General features: G+C 36.5%; 1 protein-coding gene across 12 annotated transcripts in view; it reads right to left on the bottom strand.

Annotated features, from left to right (window-relative positions):
- The window catches only part of PTK2 (protein tyrosine kinase 2), a 437,298-nt gene that overhangs the window by 258,071 nt on the left and 152,016 nt on the right, over positions 1 to 27,211 (bottom strand). For 11 of the 12 annotated variants that reach the window (XM_078153765.1, XM_078153766.1, XM_078153769.1 and 8 more), the window contains 2 exons: positions 23,234 to 23,460; positions 5,432 to 5,598 (listed from right to left, as the gene is read on the bottom strand). In XM_078153765.1, coding sequence (XP_078009891.1) covers positions 5,432 to 5,598; positions 23,234 to 23,428 — 362 coding nt within the window. In that variant the 5' untranslated portion in view covers positions 23,429 to 23,460. The remainder of the gene's footprint in view (positions 1 to 5,431; positions 5,599 to 23,233; positions 23,461 to 27,211) is intronic. The other variant, XM_078153772.1, reaches the window with a different exon arrangement.

Here is a 27,211-nt window from a genome sequence, read left to right on the forward strand (position 1 = left end):
TAGAATGTAGGCTGGAAAGGAGTGGTTATTGTTCTTAAGTATTTTTATCCCCAACTGGTACAATGCCTTGAACTTATTAGTTGCTAACTATATAGTTTTCTAATCAACCAACCACCTGATCAAATTATGAAAATAAAGAATGCTAGATTAAAAGAAAATCTGTCTTTAAATATCACCTCTATTGCGTGCTACCTGAGTGTCCTTGGGTAAATTAGTTAATCTCCCTGGCCCTCAGTTTCTTCATCTATAAAATTAGTGAGTTAGAATAGATTCCCCCAAAGTCTGTTTCAATTCTATGAACCTACAAACACAAATAGAAGTAAGGTTGAAGTATTTTTCACTAATGTGAAATATAGCAAATATAGCAAGATAACAAAAAAGTGCACTTTTCATCACAGGTTCTACTTAGTAATATTTTAAAAAATAAAATGTGCTATAATATTTTAAATAAATCTTATAAATACTAGATTACAAATAACATGAAAATTAAAAATTAAATAGTATTTTTTTAAATGAGAAAGAAAGTGGAATGCCATTTTAGAAAAAAAAAAACCAAACCAGGCTTTCAATTGCTATCTTTTATTAGAGAGTGTTCTCATCTCAGTATTGACGCTTTTTTTTCCCCTTTGAAAAAGACACCTTTATTCTGCATAAAGAGCTCATTTTTTCACAGGACTGGAAAAATATCCTCTTGTGAGGAACTGTTGACCAACATTTAACAGCAGAGTGCTAAGTAGTAGAATGTGAGCTTCATCTTGATAGCAATTGAAATGTTCTTGTTTATTTGAACAGAAAGCCAGTAATTTGAATAAGACCTAAATACTCTGATGCTCAAAATCTAACTGATGTTATTTCTCCCAAAATTGGTTCTCAAATCCCAGAATTTAAAATTCTGATATAATAATGGATAACTCTCAAAATATATACACAGTAAGACTTTATTTATCTGGCACTATTGGAGGGAAGGGAGAGGAAAGGTTGTTTACAAGTGAAGTTTCCCAATACCCAAAGCTTTCTTTAAAAACTTTCAACATGTGTTACTGGAAATCTTTATAAAATATAGTATACACTTTACTGCCATGGTGAACAGAGAACTCTGAATACAATTTAATCTTTTTTTGACCACCCAGAGATATCATTATATACATCAGGTATCTGATTGTGTTATATTTTCAAGACCTAAAAGAAAAAAATGAGAGGGTATACATGTAAACATTGTGATTTTTGTTATTTTAAATGAATGAAAATGAGAAAATTATCATCACTTAACAAACACTACTCACTTCAAAATTACCAATATTCTCTGAATTGTTAAATCCAATAGCCTTTTTAAAATCCTTATCCCTCTTGGTCCCAACAGTTGATACTGCAGACAAGCCTTTATTTGGGAAGTGAGTTTCTATTACCCTTTCTTTGTCTTTTTTTTCTTCTTCCCTGTCTGCTCTTTCCCAGTCTGTTTTGCTGCATCATCATCCACATTATACCCCAAATTATGGGTGTATAAAGATTTTGTCCTGGTCCTTCTTCTCTCTCAGTAACCTCAACAGCTTCCATAGGTTCAATTATCATGTCGACACGGATGACTCCCAAATACATATAGTTAATTCTCATCTCTCTTGAGATTCAATCTTGGGGCAGTTAGGTGGCGCAGTAGATAGAGAACAGGCCCCGAAGTCAGGAGTACCTGAGTTCAAATCTGGTCTCAGACCAAACATCTGACACTTACCAGCTGTGTGACCCCAAGCAAGTCACTTAACCCCAAATGCCTTAAAAAAGAAAAACAAAAGAGATTCAATCTTGTACCACCAATTGCCTGTTGGACAATTTGAAATGAAGGTCCTGTAGGTATCTCAAAATCAATATAACCAAAATATAATTCATTACTGCTCTCTATCCACCTCTTAAATTCATTTCCAAACTTCCCTTTTTCTGTCAAGGATACCATCATTTTACCGGTCACCCATGTTTGAAACCCTGGAATAATGCCTGATTTCCTTTTTTTTTTTGGGGGGGGGGCTAGGCAATGGGGGTAAGTAACTTGCCCAGGGTCACACAGCTAGTAAGTGTTATGTGTCTGAGGCTGGATTTGAACTCAGGTCCTCCTGATTCCAGGGCTGGTACTCTATCCACTGTGCCACCTAGCTGCCCCCATTGATTTCTCATTATCCATCACCACATATACCCAATTAGTCACCATTACCATTTTCACATGTACAACATCTCTTGCATCAGTCCTCTTCTCTCCATTCACACCATTCTCCATTAACACCTATTTCACAGAGCTGTTGCGCGAGGATCAAATAAGATATTTGTAAAAACTCTTAGCACAGCATCTGTCACATAGTAGGCACTATCCAGGAGTGGGGAACCTGCAGCCTCCAGGCCACATGTGGCACTCTAGGTCCTCAAGTGCAGCCCTTTGATTGACTCTAAACTTCACAGAACAAATCCCCTTAAAAAAAAGGATTTGTTCTGTAAAACTTGGACTCAGTCAAAAGGCCACACCCAAGGACCTAGAAGGCCATAAGTGGCCTCTAGGCTGCAGGTTCCCCACACCTGCCTGACTACACAAATGCTTATCCCCTCCTTTTTCTTCCCCACAGCTACCTTAGGTCAAGTTCTATTTCAACAGCCTCCTAATTGGCTTTCTCCAATCAAGTCTATCCCCACTCTAATCCATCCTCCAAGTCATTCAAATCAACAATAATTTATTAAGCACCTACTATGTGTCAGGCACTGAGTGAAGTGCTAGAGATATAAAGAAAGAGGGTGGGGAAAGAAATAAACAGTCCCTGCAGCCAAGAAGCTCACAATCAAAGAGACAACATGCAAACAACTATGTACAAATAAGATATAGTCAGGATGTTGGAGATCTTCTCAGAGGGAAAGCATTAACATTAAAAATGAGTGGGAAAATATTCTTACAGAAGGAGGGCTCTTAGCTAAGATTTGAAGAAAGGCAAGGAAGCCAGAATGTAGAAGTAAAGAAGGAGAGAATTCCAGGCAGGGGGACAGCGAATGAAAATGCATAGTGAGGAGACAGTGTAAGTTACAAAAAAAGAGGACAATATCACTGGATTGTAGAATATGTGGAGAAAAGGTTTAAGAAGAATGGAAAAGTAAGAAGTAGCAAGGTTATAAAGGGCTTTAAAAAGCCAAGCAGAGGATTTCATATATGATCCTGAAGGTAACAGGGACCACTGAAGCTTACTGAATAGGGTTAGACTTCAGGAATACCAATTCAACAGCTAAGTGAGAGATGGAACTGGAGTGGGGGGAGACTTGAGCAAGGAAGACCAACCAGAAGGCTACTGTCCAGGTGTGAGGTGATGAAGGCCTTCATCAGGGTGGTAGCAGTATCAGAAAACAGTTGGGGATATTTACTAGGGATGTTACCAGGCAACAGCTTGGATAGGGGCACTGAAAAGAGAGTAAAGAGTCAAAGATGATATTTACTTTGTGAGCTTGGGCAATTGGAAGTATGTTGATGCCCCCAACAGTTATACGGAATTAGTAAGAGAAAAAGAGGTTTGGGGGGCAAAGATAAGGAATTCAGTTTTGGAATGTGGCATTGAAGATATCTATGGAACATTCAGTTTAAGATGTCCAAAAGACAGCTGGGGACTAGAAGTTAGAAGAGAGGTTATGGCTGGATAAATATACTTGAGAATCATTTTGCCTCCACATTCAGTTGACAAAGGGATTTTCCTACAGCACAAGTCTGATTATGGCATTTCCCTACTTAATAAACACCAGTTTCTAAACTCCCCTATTTTCAAAAGCAAACATGAATTACTCTGTTTGGCATTTAAAGTCCTACACAACCTGGCTCCCACCTATTTTTACAGCCTTAGCACTCCCCCTTTATATACTCTTTGCTGGCCTTTCCCCTATTCCTTTCATGACATTTCATCCTGTCTTCACATCTTTGCACAGACTGTTTCCATGTCTAGAATGCACTCCTTCACTTGCACCTCTTACATGAGGCTTTTTCTGATACAGCTGCACTACAACGGTCTCTTCCACCTCCCCATAAACTACCCAATACTTACTTTATGTACATTTATTTTGTACTTATTTCATGTGCATTTCTTGTTTTCTCTGACAGACTGTAAGCTCCTTGAGGGCAGGGATTGTTTTCTTTTAACCTTTTCATCCCCAACACTTGGCACAAAGTTGGTGCTTAATGAATTCTTATTTATTGATTGAATGATGGATTCTCTATCATATACCAGCCTCCATGCATGGAATACAATTCCTTCTAATTCTAATTTTTTTATATCATTCCCATACTTTAAGGTCCAACCCATGTGTTACCTTCTCTACTAATACTTTCTTGATTACCCAACTATGAGTCCCCCCCACCACCTTGTATCTTTCAAGCAATTATGTTTGACCTCTACTATGCATCTAACATTTTCTAACTACCATTACAATTATTTTTTCATTCATTTCATTCATTCTACAAAAGCTTACGAAGTATATACTATGAACTGAGGCAAATACAAAGTTTAAATACAATAATACCTGTCATCATAGAGCTTACAATTAAGACAAAAAAATAAACATAAATAAGTATAATGTATAATTTTACATGATAATTATATAGAGAGTTCTAAGATGGAGTACTATGTGTAGGAGGAAAGGTCCTATAGAATACTATAAACATGAACCTCTCAAAGATAGAGACTATGTCACTGTTCCTTTTTATAACCCAAATAGAGATTTATTTTGATGTTTCATCATGAAGTAAAGAAGTTCTCAAAAACTATGATCACAGGGCCCAAGTTTTGACAGACCATACCAGAAAAAGACTATGCTTCAAAATTAGCCAAACTAAGCTTAGGCTCATTAACAAGCTGTTCTAAAAGGGGAGGTAACACTCAATAAAAATCTACTAAGCCGCAGGAGGGTTACCTATGCTGGTGGAAAATGCTAACAGAGATAAAATTATAGATCTCTAGTATTTGAAAAATAAAAGGTAAACATTACCACCTCTAAGAACAACATCGTGCATTAGTTCATCAAACTGAATCTTAGGAAAAAGAGGGGAATAGGATGTCAATGTAATCCATATCACTGTAGCAGCAGCCTCAGTACCATTTGCAAGATCATGTCTTGATCACTTTCTGACTATAATTCCCATGTAAATATTAAATACCACTCCATTATTTTTACTCTGTGCCATATTTTACTAGGTAGAGTGAGGTAAAGCAAACCGTGGCTACAGCAATGAGGGAATTAGGTACCCCTGTGCAGGTATATGAAAAAGACAACTGCTGCACAGAACAACTGATAAAGAAGAATCAGTTGTGAGGCATCTTTAGAAAAAGAGATTGAAGTCAAGTTAACAAAGGATCTCTGGCTCACAAATACATTTTAAAACACTAAGTGAGCTGGCATCACATCAAAATGGAAAGTTTAATCTTACTTCCACTCCTCCGGTGGGTGGGCTAGTTCATATTTTTCTCTCACATTGGAAACACCCATATCCAAATGCAGCCAGTGAACTTCCTCTGAACGAAGATGACTGAGTCGAAATCCATAACAGGCCACATGCTTTACTTTGTGACTGTCCACTATCTTCTGAATGATGCCCTGAAATGTGCCCCCCACAAAAAGAAAGTACACTTATTACAAACATTTATTACAAGTTCCACATTTATATTAAAGCCAAGCATTAGAAGTTTAACCATTACCAAATTAAAGAAGTTTACCTATATTTTATTGGGAATTCTTATTTCCTTTCTTGCAATGTTTGGGAAAACAAAACCCATCTATCTAGGTATTTTAGTTCATGCTGTCAAACTATTTTAAGTAAAAACTTTACATAGACGATATGAATGTCCATACACTGTGGAGAAAGGGATGCTGGTCTTGCATCTGTGTATTTTTAGTCATTAATAAATAAAAACCATTGTCATTTAAGAAGTTTAGCAAATACTTTGGATGATGCTGATAATGGTTTTGAAATGCAAAGCTGCTTATTAAAATAATCAATGCTAATACTTTATAAGCCACTGAACTTATAAACGTAATGACATGTTTACCTTGTTAAGTCTAATGCATCTGTGGTACTTAAAGTTCCTTTCTTACTCAAGTATTTTTTAAGGATCTACTATATTCAGCACTAGGCCATAAGTTGTGGGAGATAAAAGGATAAACAAGATATTGTCTCTGTCCTTATGCTTACAATCTACTTAAGAAGACAAAGAGTTCCACAAAGGAAAAAACTTAAACAATGCAAGCAGGATGTAGCATGCACCATAGGCAGTAAAGGCTGTCAGAAGACAGAGGAGGAAAAGATCTCAATGAGCTGGAGAGCAGAGAAAGGTTCCCAAACAGAGGCAAGTCTTAAGAATGAGTCTCTACCTGATTATATTTGATTCAGGTGGGTATGTTATTCTAGTTTATTTACTCCTCAAAGGTGATACCCAAGGACCTCCTCATTTCCTCATTTCCATTAGATGTAGCAACATTCTGAACTAAGAAAAATAACTTGTTATGGAAACAGAAGTGATACTTCTAAAGTACTATACTAAACTGCTATGAAATCTTGCAGCACGTGTGTCGCACCTTCTTCCTGTAAATTATATTACAGTAATAGTTATATCATTTCTTTCTTTCAATACTGATAGACACTAAAAATACACTCAAATTATCTCATTTCAACAACTTGCTAACTGGCCTTCCTGTTACAAGCCTTTCTTCACTCCAATCTACCCTTCACCCAGCTGCCAAAAGGATTTTCCTAAAGCATAGATCTGACCATGTTACACCCTACTCAATAAACTCTACTGGCTACTATTACTTCCAGGATCAATCATCAACTTTGTTGGCATTCAAAGCTCTACACAACCCAGCCTCTTCCCTACTCTACAGCCCACATACATAACAAGGGTTCATTAAACCTTTGCTTGAGGATCTCTAGTGAGAGAGAACTTACTAACATCTCTTCCTATTGGGGGTCGTTCTAATTGTTAGGAAGATTTTCTTAATCAAGACCCCTGCCTATTCTACAAATTTCTTCCCCTCCACACACTCTACAACCCAGACAACACCAGGCTACTTGCTGTTTCTCTCACAGGATATGTCATTTCCCTTCACATCCCATTCACATCCCAATATGACTTTGTACTCAATGTCTTTCATGCCTAAACTGTTGTTCCCAACTTCGCCCCACCTCTCAGAATCCCTAGCTTCCTTCAGGCTTTGTTTCCAATGCCATCCTCTGTAGGAGGCCTTTCCTGGAACCCCCAAGCTGCTAGTGCTTTCCCTTCTAAGATTATTTTCCATCAATTCTATTACCTTTTATGCACCTATTTATTTACATGCTGTCTCCTCCATTAGAACCTAAGTTCCTTGAAGTCAGGTGCTATTTTTGCTTATGTTTGTATCACCAGTGCCTAATGCAAGGTGCAGCACATATTAATATACTTACTCTAAATTCCCTTTCAGTTCTGAGATCTATGATTGTCTCAGGTTTTAAGTGATTAATCAATAAGCACTTATTAAGTATTTCTGCATTCGTAGGACACTCTGCTAAGTGCTGGACACACAAAGAAAAATTAAAAATATCCCCAGCCTTCAATGGGCTTAAATTAAAATGGTAGAGACCACACGTCAATAAGTAGGTGTATACAAGATATACACAGTATAACAGAAGGTAATGCCAGAGAGAAGGCACTAGCAGCTGTGGGAGCGTGGAAAGGCCTCCTACATAAGGTGTCATTTCAGTTGTTGCTTGAAGGAAAGCAGAGATTTTAGAGGTCAAGGTAAAGATGGTGTGATTCTGCCTAATTCTGTCGCTTTCCTGGATCTTACATCATATTTTTTAGTGTCATATCCATAGTTTGACACAAAACTACTAACCTTGAATGACTTTGGGTAAATGACAACCTCCTTGTAGCTCAATTTCATAATTTGTAAAATGAAGGAGTTGGAATAGATAGTAACTAAGGTTTTTTTTAGTTCTGAAAAATATACGATTCAACTTGTGAATCTATAATACACTTTTCCTTTTATTCCTTCATGAAAATAAAATAAAAATATTTGAGATGGCATGTCTGCTTAGATAGAAATATCAAAACAAAGCATGCTGTTAAAATAGATACTAAAGCTTTGCTTAAAAACAATATTCTTAGTATTCTCTAAGTAATAATGTTTTTAAAGTTTAACTTCGCAAATCAAAACAACTCTGAGGTACCACATCACACCTATCAGATTGGTGAACATGACAAAACAAGAAAATGATCAATGTTGGACAAGATGTGGGAAAACTGGAACACTAATGCATTGTTGGTGGAGTTGTGAAATGATTCAACCATTCTGGAGAACAATTTGGAACTATGCCCAAAGGGCTATAAAAATATGCATACCCTTTTGACCCAGCAATAGCACTTCTAGGGCTATATTCCAAAGAGATCATACAAATGGGAAAAGGACCCACATGTACAAAAGTATTCATAGCAGCTCTTTTTGTGGTGGCAAAGAACTGGAAATTGAGAGGGTGCCCATCAATTAGGGAATGGCTGAGCAAGCTGTGGTATATGAATGTAATGGAATACTATTGTGCTATAAGAACTGACTTCAGAAAAACCCGGAAAGACTTGTATGGTCTGATGCTGGGTAAAATGAGCAGAACCAAGAGAACATTGTACACAATAACAGCCACGTTTGTGCGATGACTAATATTGACAAACCTTCCCAGCAATACAAGGATCTAAGACATCTTCAGAGGCCTCGTGATAGAAAATGCTATCCACATCCAAATAAAGAACTATGAAGATTGAATTGCTATTTTTTTTCTCTTGAGTTTTGTTTCCTCTTTCTGATGGTTCCTCCTATTGGTTTTAATTTTTACTTACAATACCACTAATGTGAAAATATGTTTAATAGGAATGTAAATGTATAGCCGATATCAGATTGTACGCCATCTTGGGGAGGGTGGTGGGGAGGAAGGGGGAGAAAAATTTTAAACTCAAAAACATATGGAAGTGATAATTGATAAATCAAAACAAATTAATGAAATTAAAAAAATTTTTTTTTAAATTTTAAAAAATAAAATGGATCCCACAAAATAATTTAACTTCCATATTACCGAAACATTTTTTATAATATGTTAAACATATAAATTGAATTCAAAGTTTTCAAAGATGTGTGAATTTTTTGCTAGGGGTACTCCTTCCACCAACAAATATTACAACTGGGCCCTTCATTGATGGACTTAAGGAGTTGCTATAACAAAAGAAAAAATTGTCAATCAATCTTCTAGTGACAAGCCTCTTCATGCACTACTGGGAATTAACTTCAAAGCTTTTTGCATCCTATCAGAACCTGCCACATCTTGAATTCTGTTGGCCTAGTCTTTAAGATCACCAAGTCACTGACCATAAAGTTGAGACATCAGAGGATTCTAATGATTTAATACTGCATTTTACTTAACATACACTGGGCACAATAACCACTAGATACAGAAAAAAGTAGTTTTAAACAGCAAATAAGAGTCAAAGCCTAGATTCTTGGGTTAGCACTTACAATTACAGCATCAAAAGTCATTTGAGACAGAATAAGTAATTAAGTATATTTGAAAGAAATCTTGAGAATAAAAAGTACAAACTAGTTAATAATCATATGAAAGAATGCTCCAAATAAATATTAATAACAGAAATGTAAATCAAAACAACTTTTAAGTTTCACCTGACACCCTGCAAATCAGTAAAAATGACCAAATATAAGAAGACTCAATATGGTGGAGGGGCTGTGAGAAGGGAAGCACACTAAATCCTTGTTGCTATAGCTATGAAACAGTTTACCTAACCTAATGCTAAGAAAATGCCAAAAATGTACAAGCCCTCTGACCCAGGGATTATCCCCAAGAGGTCAATGACAAAAAGAAAGGTTTTGTATATATCTAGATATTTTTAGCAGCACTTTCTGTAACAGCAAAAACAGAAGAAAAAAATAGATGCCCTTTGATTATAGAATGGCTAACCAAATGTAAAAAACATGAAAAAAATAACAATTCAGACTAAATGCTATGAAATTACAAGGACCAAGCCTGGCCCACAAAGAGATAAAAGATACTTTCCACTATTTCTCAGTAGAGGTGGAAGACTTAAGGTATAGCAGAATACCACATATAATGTCAACCTTTTTCTGTATATTGGTTAATTTTGGTGAACTACGTTAGCTTCCAGCTTTTTTATTCCTTTTTATAAAATATTGCTCTCCGTTAGGAAGAATACAAAGAGATATATTTGGAAATGTAGATGGTAATGAAAAAAATGTCAATAAAAATTTTATTTTTAAAAACTACATTGACTGGTTGAATAACCTAAAGAGGATGATTGTTTTTACTTTTATTTTTTAAACTTGATTTGTTTTGTTCTCCACAAACTTTATGAATGACTGGAAGTCTTTGTCCGAGGTGGTAGTTGCCCAGTAGAGGAAACTATTTGTGTCTTCCCCTTACATGATGGGTATATCCAAAACTCTATAGACTTATTACATATCACAGGAATTTAATTTTCTTCTTGAAATTTGTCTTCCACTTGGCTAAAAACGGACAATGAAGTAATCAGACATCTCTTCACTTCCTACCAGCATTACCTACCTCACATTCCCATTCCCTTTCAGCTTTTATGTGTTACTTTCCCTCATTACACTGTAAGCTCCTGGAGGGCTGGGTACTGTCTTTCTTTTTTTGTATTTGTTATCAACAGGGCTTAGCACAGTGCCAGATACAAAACAGGTTCTTAATGAATATTTAATGACTAACTACTAAGATTCAGACCAGTTCAATAAGATGATCAGATTCTGAAAATAAATCAGGGTATAATAAAAGCTATAAACAAACATTCAAAGGTCCAACAAGTGCCAAAAACTGGAATTCAAGCATCTGTGAAAAATGGGAAGTGGGTTACATCATTCAAGTATAATGATTCAAACTCTTCAAAGTACGTGTGGAAGACTGTCATCCAATAGACATACTATTGGATGCAAATGACAATGCAGGTCATCTATGAGAAAGTTCACTGCTTATTTCAATTGATCCAACAGGAATGCAGCAGAAGCAATTAGGCACTAGTGATTATCAGGTTAAAAGTCAGTCTGTCAATAAACATTGATTAAACAGAAACTACATGCCAGGCATTATGCTAAACACTAGCAATACTAAAAAAGGCAAAAGGAACACAACAATTTAATGGGGAAGACAACAAGCAAAAAAACATCTACAAATAAGCTATACACATAGGAAAAATAGGAAATAATGACCTGAGAGAAGGCACTACAATTAAGAGGAGTTGTAAAATGTTTTCAGTAGAAGACAGCATCTTAGCTGGGACTTAATGGAAGCCAGGAAGCAGAAAGAAGGAGGGAGATGATTCTAGGATTGGGATTCAGTCAGAGAAAATGCCTAGAACTCTGACATGAAATGTCTTGTTCATGGAACAGCAAGGAGGCTAATGTCTGGATCCAGGAATACATGTTGTAGAGTGTAAGGTATAAAAAGCCTGGAAAGGTAGAAAGGGCCTATGTTATGAAGGGCTCCAAATGACAAACAGGATTTTGCATTTGATCCTAGCAGCAACAGAAAGCCACTGGAGTTTAATGAGTAAGGGTATGACGTGCATTTTAGGACTTGCACTTTAGGCAGCTGAATGGAGGATGGACTGGATGGATTGGAAAAGTGAGAGATTTGAGGCAGGTAAACTCACCAGTAAGCCATCGCAACAGTCCAAACATGAGGTGATGAGGTGGTAGATGTATTAGAATAGGTGGCATACATGAGAGATGTTGCAAAGGGGAATGCACAAGCCTTGGCCACAGATTGGATATGGGAGATAGTGAGGAATCCAGGATGACACATTTCAAGGCTGGAAAATGGGAGAACGGTAGTATTCTCTACAGTAATAGGGAAGTTTGGGGCGGGAGGAGAGGTTTAAAGAGAAAGATAATACATTCAGCTTTGGATGTGTTAAGTTTGGAGATGTGAGACTGAAGGTCAGCAGAAAGGTGAGGGCAAGATAAGTAGATTCGAGAATCAGAAGTAGAAAAATGATCATTAAATCCACAGGCGCTTATATAATAACACATGGACTATCACAGAGGGAAAAGAAACAAGGACTCAGGACAAAGCACTAGGGTACTTATGATTAAAAGGTGTGATCTGAAAGACGATCCAGCAAGAAACTTGGAGCAGTTGGTTTGACAGGCAGAAGAAGCAGGACAGAGCAGTATTAAAACCTAGAAAGAAGGGACTGTCAAGGAGAAGAGAGTGATCAATAGTATCAAAGGCTGCAGGGGGAGTCAAGGAGAATGAGGACTGAGAAAAGGCCACTGTATTTAGCAATAAAAGAGATCACTGTAAATAGAGGAAGCAGTTTTGGTGGAATGTTCAGGTAAGAAAGCAGATTGTAAAAGGTTAAGAAGAAAGTGATAGGAGAGAAATTGGAGATATCTCTTATAGATGGCCTCTTTAAAGAATTTAGTCACAAAGGGTAGGAGATATATTTGATGGGGATGGAAGGATCAAGTAAGGGTCTCTTCAGGATTCAGGACACAAGGGCATAGTTATAGATAGTAGTGAAGGAGTCAGTAGACAGGGAATGATTGAAGATAAGTGAGAGAGTGCAGATGACAGAAGGGGCAATCTGCTGGTCAAAATGAGAAGGAATGACTGTGCAGGTAGAGGATCTAAGCCATGTGGGCTTCTGAATCATATAAGATAAGGAAAAGGGAGAAAAGAACTTAAGGCAAATAACCTCAATTTTTTTTCTGTAAAATCTGAAGTAAGGTTTTCAGCTTAGAATGTGGGAGTATGGGGAGCCATGGGAGGTTTAAGGAAAAATAAAAAAGATGTCAAAGAGCTGTTTTGGAGAACATGGTAGTGCATCGATATAGAAGGATTATCTAGCAGCAGTAAGGACCCAGCTGAACTTATGTAACAAATTTGTAGTGGACTCAGTGAGAACAATTACGTGATTTTTCTCCACCTCCATTCAGCAATATATGTGTAGATGCAAAGGTAGCAGATGGTGGAAGTCATCCAAGGCTAAGGCATGGTGGGGTTCAATTGGTGATATGATAAGGGGGCAAGACTCAAGAGAAGAGGCAGTACAGAGTTGAACTGGTTGACAAAAGGGTCAAGATGGGGAAAAGAGGAGAGGGTGGCAAGTGAAGAAGAGATAGCCTAGGAAAGAACTGAAATATCAAGGGATTAGCAATCACACTCAAGGCCAGAACAAAGAGTAGGATGTGGTAAGGGAAGGCAGAGAAGAGGTGGAAAACCAACAGATTATGGTCAGATAAAGGTATTTCTGAATTCTTAAACATGGAGATGTGCATTACTGAGTGATGGCAGACCACAGGAGCTGATCATCTTTGGGGTGACTGAAGTGTGATAGAGTAAGTAGGTCATGGTTAAATGAAGTCAACTGAGGAACTGAGTCATTTGGGAACTGGAAGGAAAGTCAATAAGTATGTTGAAGTCCCCTAGAATAAAGGTAGGAGTTTGATAGGAGAGAAAAATTGTGAGCCATGTACTGAACTCCAAGAAGAAATAATAGAGGTTCCATTCACAATAATTACCAAAGGCATAAAATACCTCAGAGTCAACCTACTGGAACATTTTAAGATCTATACAACATAAAAATCTTTGGGAAGACAAAGACTTTGGATTTAGATAAGGAAACTATTCCTATATCTTTTAAATGTAGCCTGAACTTCAAAAAATATTTTTAAAAATACCCACAATCAAACACACACTATATATACATGCACACAAATAAATGTAAAAACCAAATGCTGTATAACTTATGACCAAAATTAGCTCCCCAATCACAAGGAAAAAAGACACCTCTCTCCTTTCTTTTCAGAAATATGGAGCTATAGAAGGGTTACATGACTTATACTGTGAGACTAAGATTATGCATTGATTAATTTTGCAGAACTGCTTTTTAAGTTTCTTATTTATTCTTTCTTACAAGAGATAACTAGTTGTGGAGGGAAAGAGTATGGGGACACATCCAAAAATAAAAGTGATTTAAACACAAAAGAAAAAAAAATTCTCAAATACAAAATAAAATTAAATAAAACAAGCTTTTTGCTATTCAAAGATATACATGCTTGACTAGGTTCAGAATTTTCTTCCTTGGGCTATCAATAAGAAGAAAGTCCCCATTTACACCAAAATATTGACAGTAGCACTTTCTGTGATAACAAAAAAAATTGGAAACAAAGTATATGTCTATCAGTTAGGGAATGGCTAAACAAAATTATGGGACATAAATGTAATGGAATATTATTGTGCACGAAGACATTATGTATATGATGAATTCAGACAAGCATGAAAGGATTTATATGAACTGATACACAGTAAAGTAAGTAGAACCAAGAAAACAATGTACACTGTAACTATAACAACATAAATGGAAAGAACAAACACATCCCCAAAAATCAAAAGTGGATGTAACAAAATCATAAAGATCAAGCAGAACATAAATGAAGAGATATAAGAAGATATCCCCAACCCACCCCTTTATGAAAGTGGGAGATGCACAGGTGTTACACATTGTACTTGTTTTCATACTTTTTTCAATGTATCATCAGTTGTGCTTGTATTTTTCCCTCTTAGAAAATACAATGTGCTTTATGAGATTGCTTTCTGGGAGAGGAGAGGGAAGGGAGAAGGATACTGGGGATAATTGTGATGACGTAAAAAATAAGAGACATCAACAAAAACTTATTAATTTAAAAAAAGAATTCCTTTTCTTGGCTACTGGGATCAAGATGACATTGGAACTTTCTTATAAGATTTCCTTACTTTCCATTTTACTAACTAGTTCCTCTTCATTGACAAATTCAGCCTAAAGTAGTAGTTCCCTTTATTGCTTCCTCTTCCATTCAAGAAACAAAACTATTACAGACCCTGGATTGGAAAAGATTTTACCAACCAGTGAGTCCAGACTATACCTGGCTAAGAACCTCTCTACATTATTGATAAGTGATCATACACTATACCTGAAAACTTCTAGTGAAAGAAAACCCACAACCTCCTCATGGTAATTCATTCCATTTTTAGTCAACTCTAATTATTATAACAGGTGGTGCAGCAGATAGAGGAGTAGGCCTAGCTGGAGTCAGGAAGCCTTGAGTTCAAATCCCATCTCAAGACACTTGCTAGTTGTGTGACACTGGGCAAGTCACTTGGCCTTTGTCTACCTAAGTTCCTTCAATAGTAAAATAAAGATTATAATAATAGCACCAACCTCCCAGGGTCACTGTAAGGAGCAAATGAGATAATATTTTAAAGTACTGAGCAGACTGTTTGGCACGTAGTAGGCACTTTTTAACAGCTGCTGGTTTCCTTCCTTTTTCTTATTCTTTACAACTATTGCTCCTTGCAATCCTTTGCTCTGTTTTTTGGCCTCTGGTTTCAAGGGGACAAGTATAATTTCTCTCCCACATCATAAGCCTTCATATTTTTTGAAGACAGCCATAATGTACTACATATCAATCATCTCTATATTAACTATACCCAACTCCTTCAAAAATCCTTCTCAAAAGATGATCTCCAGGCTTTTCGCCATCCTGGCCTCTTACTCTGAACAAGCTCTAGCTTATCTGTCTTTCCTAAAATGTGTTAGTAATAATGATAATAACATCGAGCATTTGTATGGCACCTTATGATTCACCAAATACTTTACAAATATTATCTCACAGGATCCTCACAACAACCCTGAGAGGTAGGTGCTAGTACTACTGCAGATGAGGAAAACAGGTTGAGTATGTAAAGTGACTTGTCCAAGACAACACAGCTGGCCTGAGGGATGTGCACTCAAGCCTTCTTGACTACAAATCCAGCATTCTACACATTTCATTGCAGGACTCAACATAGTATTTCCAAAAGTGATCTGACCACTGCAGAATTCAGTTGGAAATATTGTATTAGATGGGTAAAACTATGAATTTATATTATTATCAATGCTTAACACACATATTCCATTGTTATACTGCTTACAATGTTCAAATATTCTATTAGAAAATATTCTATTAGAACACTAGGCATTGTTTGCTACACCTCTCTCCTACAAGACCTACCAAATGACTGACTTTCCTTACTCTAATAAAAAGAATCTACAAATACAAGATAAATTCTATCAAAAAATGAGTCAAGTTCAATCCTTGAAAAGATCAATCACATGTTGCCAAAGCTTTCAAGAAAACTATAAGATAGGGATAAAAGGGGAATCTTTAAAAATCATTTACACCATCAACTGTTCACTGCTTCTATACCAATTTTTATTGTAAAACAATAATCTTCAAACTGAAGGAGATGAAAACAACATAAGTGGTACCAAATTCTAAGTTTCTTATTGAGGACTAGGTATACATCTAGGTTTCTTCTGAAAGCATTTTTCATTCACACATGAACAGAACACAGTAAAAAGAATAAATGACTTGTGATGACACTTGACAGGCCATCCATCACATCTCAAGATAAATCATCTAAGAAGCCAGCAAATGCTCTGATTAACCACATTAGTTTCTGATACCAAATCCATATGCCTCAGTAGTAAATCTCTTTCTGGGATTAATACAAGAACTCACCACAGCATACAATGTGGACAACAGAAATAACACAGGAAGGAACTGGAATCAGAAGACTAGGCTTCAAGTAACAACTATGACAAGTACTATGCTTCCTTTGGCAAATCTCTTTTAACTCTCTACCTCAGTCTCCTTGCCTGTAAAATGAGAATTACAATTCATTATGATTTTCACAAGTTCATATTGAACAAAATATGACACACTTTATATTACAAAAGCATTTAGAAACATCTAGTCCAACCCCTACATTTGACAGCTGAGGAAGAAAAAGCCAAAAGAAGTCAAATGACTTGACAACAATTACACAAGGAGCCAACCTTGAATTCAAGCCCTGGGCCTCTAAAGGAAAATCCAATCTTCTTTCTACTGCACCAAATACCATTAAAAGGACTCATTTAGCTCAAATCATCAAGGATCAGCTAAACTGTGTACAAGGTGATCAAGCAGACTTCGAGAGGAATCTGCTCATTGCAATATACTGTTAACTGCAAAACAAGATGGACTGGGATGGATAATGAGGGCCATGTGGGCTATGGGCTGTACTTTTCAATACTCAGCTGTATTACTTGGATGAATTTGTGGTCTCATCAACAGGAACACTGACTCTGGCCAGTGAAGATCACAACACCTCTTAAGACTATGATTCTTATCCTTCTATATACTCTACATAGAGAACTTACCCATGAAGGTGAAGTTCTTTCACTGAGGTTTTACATTTTCATTGGTACAAGGGTAACACTTTCTACTTTCAAAGTGCCATATGGCACATGGTGGCAGCTGGTGATGCAGAGGAGAGAGCACTGGATTAAGAATCAGGAAGACTCCTCTCCATGTGTTCAAATCCAGCCTCAGACACTCACTAGCTGTGTGACTCTGGGAAAGTCATTTAACCTCTGTCTGCTTCAGTTTCCTCAACTATAAAATGGGGAGGATAATAACAATATCTAACTCACAAGGTTATGGTGAGGATGAAAGGAGCTAAAATTTGTAAAAAGTGCTTAGTACTGTAAGAAATGATTATTTCTTTCTGGTATTTAAAAACTAATTATTGTATTATGGCAAAGGTTTTTCCCCTTTTCTCCTTCTTCATCCAGAAATCAACTAGTATGGGAAATCTTTCTAAAAGACATACCCAACCAGGATGGCTGAGATCTAATCAAAGACAGTAAAAGAAATTCTAAGTTTGGGCTAATGGGAGCATTCCTGCTCACTGTGTTTGATCAGATAGGTCTGGGAAAATATAGATCCTCCCTTTTGAAAGACAGGTGATATGAAATTGATTAGTCTCTTTTACCAAGATTTGGGTGATCTAAGTCACATACCCAAGATCTTCACTGTAACATAACCTACCCCCCCACTGTAATATTCATTTTGTTATTAAGTGTTAACCAATTAGAGTTGATTGCCACCCTCAGGAACACCTACTTTTCAATGGGCATATAAACTGGGAGCCCAACCACCATCTTTGGTCTAAAAGAGAGATGGCCAAATGACATCCTTTCATTAGTAAACATTCTGTGGCCTTATTAATAAAATGATTAAATTACCCAGAAACTATGTCTCTAGAACCTTTCTAAAAACCACAGCACAATACCCTTTGATCCAGCAATAGCACTTCTAGGGCTATATCCCAAAGAGATCAAACAAATGGGAAAAGGACCCACACGTACAAAAATATTCATAGCAGCTCTTTTTTGTGGTGGCAAAGAACTGGAAATTGAGAGGATGCCCATCAATTGGAGAATGGCTGAGCAAGCTGTGGTATATGAATGTAATGGAATACTATTGTGCTATAAGAAATGATGAACAGGCTGACTTCAGAAAAACCTGGGAAGACTTATATGGTCTGATGCTGAGTGAAGTGAGCAGAACCAAGAGGTCTTTGTATACAATAGCAGCCACGTTATGCAATGACTAAGAATGTAAAACTGAACCCTTCTCAGCATTACGAGGATCTAAGACATCTCCACAGGCCTCAGGATGGAAAATGCTGTCCACATCCAAAGAAAGAACTACGGAAGTCGAATCGCTCTCACTTATTTTTACCTTCAGTTGAGTTTTGTTTCATCTTTCTGATGGTTCCTCCTATTGGTTTTAATTTTTACTTACAACTTCACTAATATGAAAATATGTTTAATGGGTATGTAAATGTAAAGCCTATGTCAGATTGTGCACCATCTTGGGGAGGGGGTGGGGGGAGAAAAAATGGAGAAAAAATATTCAACTGAAAAGCACATGGGAAAAAAAATTACAAAAAAATTAAAATTACAAAATGGGAAAAAATAAAAAATAAAAACCACAGCACAGTGGCTGGCACATGGTAAGTAGTATAAAAATGTTTAATTTCCCCGTCTCTTCTCAGATGAATAAAGATCACCCATAAGTAGAGGTTTTTCCCTACTTCTACATCTATAATTATCATTCAATACAGAGCTGAGAGCAAGGCTTCATCCGGGGCTTTGGGATAGTTTCCTTTCCAAAAAAATCTCAAGCATCTTTTATTTTCAGCAGTCATTCTATTCAATTCGCAGTGAGTGACACCCAAGATTTTTTCCCATATTTATTGACATAACCATTTGTTAACAGAGGCAATCAAAAAACAAAACAATTTATTTTGTTTTGACATTTTTTCTAAAAAAAAAGGGAAAAATCTTTGCTCCATTTTAAGTTACGTATAAAAATGCAGACCCAATAATGTTGGTTTTCAGATTTAATGCAACACTTGTTTTGTGTTTTCTTTTTTATATAAATATAAAATTAATAAGCTAGAGTTCCAAAATGGAGGAGCTAAATATTTAATATTAAAGAAGGTTTATAGCAGTTAATAAATCAACATTTTTTATTAAGTGTCTACTATGTAAAGGCACTGTGTTAAGCACTGAGGATACAAAGAAAGGCAAAAGATAGTCCCTGACTTCAAGGTGCTCACAGTCTAATGGGGGAAACAAGAAGCAAACAATTCTAAAAATAAGTCAAATACAAGATAAATTGGAGATAATCAACAGAGGAAAGAAACTAGTGTTAAGGGGGATCAGGAAAGGCTTTACCACAGAAGGTGGGATTGTTGCTGGAACTTAAATGAAACTGGGAGACAGAGATGAAGAGGGAGAGTATTCCAGGCACAGGAACAGCCCATGAAAATGCTAGTCTGGAGGAACAATCAGGAGATCAGTGTCAATAGATTACAGAGTATTTGGTGGAGACTAAAATATAAAGAACACTGAAAAGGAAAGGATCAGGTTATGTAGGGCTTTAAAAGCCAAAAAGAGGATTTTATATTCAATACTAGAGGTAATAAGAAGCCACTTGAGTCTACTGACATGGTCAGACCTTCACTTTAGAAGATCATTTTGACAGCTCAGTGAACCCTGACCTGGAGTGGTGAGAGACCTAAGGCAGGGAGAACAACCTGCAAACTATTGCAATACTCCAGGTATGAAGTGATGAAGGCCTGCACTACGGTGGTTACAGTATCAGAGGAAAGAAGTAATGTATATACAAGATATGTTGTAAAAACAATAGGAACTGACAATTGATTGGATATGAAAGGGAAGATGCAGGGATGATACATAGGTTGTAAGCCTGGTAACTGGTAGCACTGGGATAGCCTCAATAGTAAAAGGGAAGTAAAGAAGAGGGGAAGGACTGGGGGAGAAAGGTAATCAGTTTAGTTTCAGACAAGTTGAATTTAAGATGTCTATAAGATACTTGGGTTGAGATATCATTTCCTGATATAATTCTACATTCATGTCACATGAAAATCATGAATGTAGAATTGTAAAGTGAATTGTTTTACCCACAAGCTGGGTAAAAATGTTTTCATTAAATTGATAAGACTTTGTATTATATTCATAATGTCCTGCTATATACAACATTAAAATATTTGTTAAAACTTTAAAAATCACTAAGCTTACTGTTTTACAATAGCGTTGATAAAATTTATATATCTTTTTCTAGATGGCCAAGAAGTGTTTCACACGTAAATACTATGAAAAAATACTTATGAAAAAGATAAAAATCTTTCCTCTCTTTCAGCTTAAATATAAACATAAATGTGTGGACCCTTTTTGTAGATCTTTGTAAGATCAAATTAACCATTAGCCCATAACACAAAAGCTATGACCTACAAAGTAGCAGAGTAGTTGCCACCTTAAATTGGAAGAGGGAATTTCCTCACCTGTAAGTTCCCTATTTCCTTATCTTTTATACAATAAAAGAGGAAAAGTATGTCAATAACTTTGTTAGAGTAATACACAGATTAATGTCTTTTATTTTTCTTTTTAAAAGGCTATAAAGCTGAGAAATAATTTTTACAGTAAATATTTATGATAAAAGCCTCATTTCTCAAATATATAGAGAACTGAATCAAATTTATAAGAATACAAGTCATTCTTTAGTTGATAAATGGTCAAAGGATATGAACAGGCAATTTTCAGATGAAGAAATTAAAGCTATCTATAATCATATGAAAAATGCTCTAAACATTATTGATTAGAGAAATGCAAATTAAAACAACTCTGAGGTACCACCTATCAGATTGGCTAACATGACAAAATAGGAAAATTAAAAATGCTGGAGATGATGGGAAAATTAGGACACTAATGCACTGTTGGAGGAGTTGTGAAATGATCCAACCATTCTGGAGAGCAATTCAGAACTACACCCAAAGCGCTATAAAACTGTGCATAACCTTTGATCCAGCAATACCACTACTATGTCTATACTCCAAAGAGATTATAAAAATGGGAAAAGGACCTATAGGTACAAAAATATATATAATAGCTCTTTTTGTGGTGGCAAAGAACTGGAAATTGAGGGAATGCCCACCGACTGCGGAATGGCTGAACAAGTTGTGGTATACAAATGCAATGGATTACTATTATACTATAAGAAATATTGAGCAGGCAGATTTCAAAAAAACCTGGAAAGATTTATATGAACTAATGCTGAGTGAAATGAGCAGAACCAGGAGAATATTGTACACAGCAACAGCAACATTGTTCAGTGATCAACTATGACAGACTTAGAAGCAATCCAACAATCCAAGACAATTCCAAAAGGCTTATAATGGAAAATGCTATCTACATACAGATAAACTGATGGAATCTGAATGCAGATTGAAGCATACCATTTTCACTCTCTTTTTTTTTTTACCATGGTTTTTCCCTTTTGTTTCTTCCTTCCTAACATGACTAATGTGGAAGTATGTTTAACATGATTGTACATGTATAGCCTATATTGGATGGTTTGTCATCTCGGGAGGGCAGGGAAGGAGGAAGAAAAACTTGGAACTCAAAAATCTTATTAAAAAATGAATGTTGAAAATTGTCCTTACATGTAATTGGAAAAAATAAAATACTATTTACATTTTTTGAAAATGCTATACATTAAATCTCTGCCTACATAATTCACGCTATGTGTTGCACAGAATTTTAACATTTCTTTGCAATGTCTGTCACTTTAAATTAAAATTATTTTGCTTTAGAAAACTGGGAAAGGATTTTTATAACCAGTGTCTCTAATAAGGGCCTCATTTCTAAAATATATAGAGAACTAAGTCAAATTTATAAGAACACAAGTCAGTCCCTAATTGAGAAATGGTCAAAGGATATGAACAGGCAGTTTTCAGATGGAGAAATTAAAGCTATCTATAACCATATGAAAAAATGTTCTAAATCACTATTGATTAGAGAAATGCAAATCAAAACAACTCAGATGTACCACATCACACCTATCAGATTGGCTAACATGACAAAACAGGAAAATGATAAATTGTTGGAGAAGAAGTGGGAAAATTGTAACACTAATGCATTGCCAGTGGACTTGTAAACTGATCCAACAATTTTGGAGAGCAATTTGGAACTACTGTGTATACTCTTTGATCCAGCAATAGCACTTCTAGGTCTGTATCCCAAAGAGATCATAAAAATGAGAAAAGGACCCACATGTACAAAAATATTTATAGCAGCTCTTTCTGTGGCGGCAAAGAATTGGAAAGCGAAAGGATGCTCAACAAGTGGGGAATGGCTGAACAAGTTTTGGTATATAAATGTGATGGAATACTATTGTGCTATAAGAAATGATGAGCGGGCAGAATTCAGAAAAACCTGGAAAGACTTGTATGGACTGATGCTGAGTGAAGTGAGCAGAACCAGGAGAACATTGTACACAGTAACAGCCACGTTAAATGATGACTAAATGTGATATACTTAGCTCTTCTCAGCAATGCAAGAATCTCCAAAAGTCTCATGACAGAAAATGCCATTCATATCCACAGAAAGAATTATGGCGTTTGAATGCAGATTGAAGCATACTATTTGCTTTTTAAAAATTCTGTTCTGTTTTGTTTCCTCTTTCTTGTGGTTCCTCCTATTGGTTCTAATTGTTACTTACAAGATGACTAATGTGAAAATATGTTTAATAGGAATGCATATGTAGAGCCTATATCAGATTGCGGCATATTGGGGAGGGAGAGGGTGAAAAATTTAAAACTCAAAAGCATATGGAAGTTATTGGTGAAAACTAAAAATAAATTAATAAAAATTAAAACAAGAATTATTTTGCCTTGATTTTTCTTTTGGCACTATATCCAATTTATCCGATGGAAAATTTTACTTACCCTGACATCAGTGGCATCTCCATGCCTAATAATACTGGCCCATGTGGTTGGCTCATTACTATTTTCAAAATAATGAAAGACTTTTAATACTCGCTCCATTGCCCCAGGAGAACGCTCCATCCCAGTACTGAGGTGTGTCTTTGTACTTGAACTTGGGGCGTGATTCAAGTTTGGGTCAAGGTAAGCAGCTGCCATGGTTTTGCTAGATGCTAGGTATCTGTCATATTCTGCAGAAAGGGGAAATAAGAGAATACATAAATTCTAGGGCATGATGATTAAAATTCAATCATTTAACTGAAATGTATATGCAAGTACATATATAAAATTTGTTTTAATGACTTCATTTTCTACTTTTTTAATATAACAAAAAAGTAAGAAATTGTTAAATACTATTGGGGAAGGGTAACAGAAATTAACATTAACTTCCAAAGGAAACAGCTACAAGCAAAATCTTTTATCTAATTGATCCATGGTCTTTTTAAAGGATATAGATTTCTGGATAAGAGCTTAAAACAAAGGAATGACCAGCTCTTGGCCATGGGTGTCATGTTCTAATATGGGTACTAACACTAATTTAGATTATCTAATATCATACATATTCAATCAAAAAGACTTTAGATTCAAAATGATATGGGAGGGGTAAAAGAAAACCTCCTACATTAACTCTAAGTTCAGATGCCTTAAAAAGCAATCATGTTTCAGGAAGAAGACTAGCAATAATAAGTTTACCCAGAAAATGCAAGAAAGGAGTCAGAAACTAAAATCCGTGGCAACAAATGTGTATGCACAATGAAACAAAGTACAGGCAAAAACAAGGTAAAGTGAAGATCCTCATGGAGAGGAGAAAAAATGGACTTCACAAGCATCACTGAGAATTAGTGGGATGGAACCCATAACTAAAATATGGCTTTGGATATACCTTATTCAAAACGAACAGGACATCTAAAAATAAAAGTAAGAAAGGTGAGAGCTGGGAACAGAATAGTATTAGTTCAGATCCCTTTAAGATCTTCATTCGGTCTACCTTTCAGGCTGGTGGGAATATTAATTCTTCTTTATGTACCAAACTTGCCTATTTGCTGTTCATCTCCCACATGCACATCTTTGACTAGGTCCAATCACAACCTTGCCCAAAGCCAAAACGGAATTACTCCCATCTGTCTCCTTTGCTCCTATTTGGTGCTATGATTGTGTCCACTAAAACTTAATGTTATATAATCTCAAATGGGCCCTACGCCAGCAAGGTAAAACTGTTTTTACTACCAAATAAGTGGTCTGCTATCCCACACCCCATAACAGTTATCATAAACCTTTTCTTTCCTCATGCTTCCCAGAGAAGCAGATTCTCTCATACTCTCTTAGCTGAAGCCTTCACTCTGAAAGCTAACCCATTCTCCCCTTCTCATCATCTCACATAACTCAGATATTTTCCCCATACTATTCCTTTCTTCATCACAGTCTCACATGAAGAAGTGGGTTCTTTCTCCTTACAAAAGCAGACTCCTCTACATGTACCCTTGATCCTATCCCCTTTAGGATTCTCCAGCAGATTTTCCCCATTATCATTCCCACAATCTCTCCTCAATCTTTCCCACCTACTGGCTCCTTCCCAGATAAACATGCCAATGTCTCTCCCAACTTTAAAAAGGATTTCATTTGATATAATCATCCTCAATAGCTACCTTCCTTTAACATTCTTTCCCTTCATGGATAAACTTCTTGAGAAAGAAATTTAGATACTCGAAGTTGCCTCCACTTCCTCCACTCATTCTCATCTAAACCTCTGCACTCTGGCTTCCAACCTTTTCAACTGAAATCGATCTTTCCAAAGATGTATGAATGATATCATAATTGCCAATTCTAAAGGCCTTTTTTCAATCTTCATCATCCCTGTAGCATTTGAAGCTGTTGATCACTTTGTCCTCCTGGATATTCCTTCCTTTCTTCCTGTTTTTTTGTGCTCTGCTGTCCCTTAGTATTCCTACTATCTGTTCAGCAGCTTCTTATCAGTCTCTTTTGCTGATGCTTCATCCATGTCATCCCCTTAAAGTTCTGTCCTTAGCACATTATATTCTACAATAGCATTAGCTTGATAATCTCATTAACTCCCTTGGGATCAGTTATATTCTCTAAGCAGTTGATAACCAATTTTATAAATCCATTCCTTGTCTCTCTCTCTCTCTGAGCTATGGTCACACATTACCAGAGGCCTTTAGGATATCCAGAAATTGACAGCAACAAAGAGGACTTGCCATCTGCCAAATGGTATTATCCCTATTAGTCAAGAAAAAAACTAAGGCTCAGAAAAGTTGAATATATTAATATATGTTCTCCTTTCCCCACTCCAGTATATCCTCCACTCAAACTGCTGAAATGAACATTTTTTAAGCACAGGTCTGAGCACATTACTCATCCTCCCAATCAACAGACTTGAGTTGTTCCCTATCACCTCCAAGATCAAATTTAAAACCCTCTGTTTGGTTCTTAAAGCCCTTTATAACCAAGTTCCTTTCTACCTTTCCAGTCTTCTTATGCCTTATACCCACCTCCTACCTGTTGATGTTCATCCTTCATTTTCAAAGGAGACCAAATGACTTCACAGAGTGTGTGAACTGGATTTAAGTGAGGCAGAGCTGCACAAATTTGTCAGGCTCACTCTTTCTTCCAGGGTCACTGAAGTTCAGTGACAAGACAAAAGTCAAGATAACTGGCGACAACTCACAATGCAGTGGATGTCTTCCATGTCTGACCAAGCTCTAAGCATTCCACAGTGCTTGCTTCAGCTACCTTCATGACTGTTGGAACAGATTGTTCTCATCCATCCATTCCATAGAAGGAAGCCTTCACATACTTAGAGTGGACATCCCCCTAGCTCACCAAGAGGTTTGAGGCCTATCAGTTATCCTCAACCTGGTTTTAGCCCGTCTACAGAGATGGTTTTACCAGAGTGCAGCTGATGCACATTACTATAGCTTCTTGGAGCCACAGATGAGAGCTGGGTGAGTAAGGTGGACACCAAATGCAGATAAGCAGCCCTAAAGAGGGTTTGGCAAGCCCTGACACCAGAGGTGCTACGTCTCCCCTAACATTCCGTACACATCTTCCCTTCTTTGCCTCCCCTCAGCCCTCCCTCTTCCCATCCCTGACCATCCTCTACCTACTCTGAAATTCAGTGACACTGGCTTCCTTACTTGTTCCCTGCACAAACTATTCCATATCTCCTCACTCTATGCATTTTCACAGATGTCCCCAATGTCTAGAATTCTATCCTCAACAGTCATCAAATCCTGGCTTCCTTCAAGTCCCCATGAAAATCCCATCTTTCCTCATTCTCCTTAATGATCATGTCAACCCTCTGTTAATTAGCTCCAATTTATCATATAGATATATACAATACATATATATACACACACACATACATACACACACACCTTGTTTGTACATAGTTGTTTTCATATTATTTCCACCATTAGACTGTGAGCCTTGAGAGCAGAGACTATTTTTTTGCCTTTCTTTCATAGCAAGCTCTTTATAAATGCTTACTGATTTATTTTCAAAAGGGTTTAAATTTTCATTAGACAAGAAAGTATACTTCTGCCCTTTATAAGCATTAAGTTAGCTGACCATGTAATATCATACTATTCAAATCTTCTTAGGTGAATTCCAGGCCTAGACTGAAAAAAATTTATTGAAAAGATAAGTCATCTATGAAAATTCTTAGCGGTTTAACTCAGGGTGAAAAACATAATCTAATAACCTAACCTAGATGGTTTATTATTAAAAGAAAAAGAAGCAAAAACCATCCATGAGAAAGGTTTGATCACAATAATAATGATGATGACGATTACTACTACTATTTCTAAAGTATTACTTTCAGGCTTGTCAGGTAATTAAGGTTAAGTTAATTAAGGTTCTATAGCATTATTTTAAGGTTTTCCAAATTTATTAAAGGCATTATGTCACTTGACATAATCCCAT

Source organism: Phascolarctos cinereus, unplaced genomic scaffold, assembly GCF_003287225.1.
Source record: "Phascolarctos cinereus isolate Bilbo 61053 unplaced genomic scaffold, phaCin_HiC Scaffold_4;HRSCAF=312, whole genome shotgun sequence".
NCBI classification, from domain to species: Eukaryota; Metazoa; Chordata; class Mammalia; order Diprotodontia; family Phascolarctidae; genus Phascolarctos; species Phascolarctos cinereus.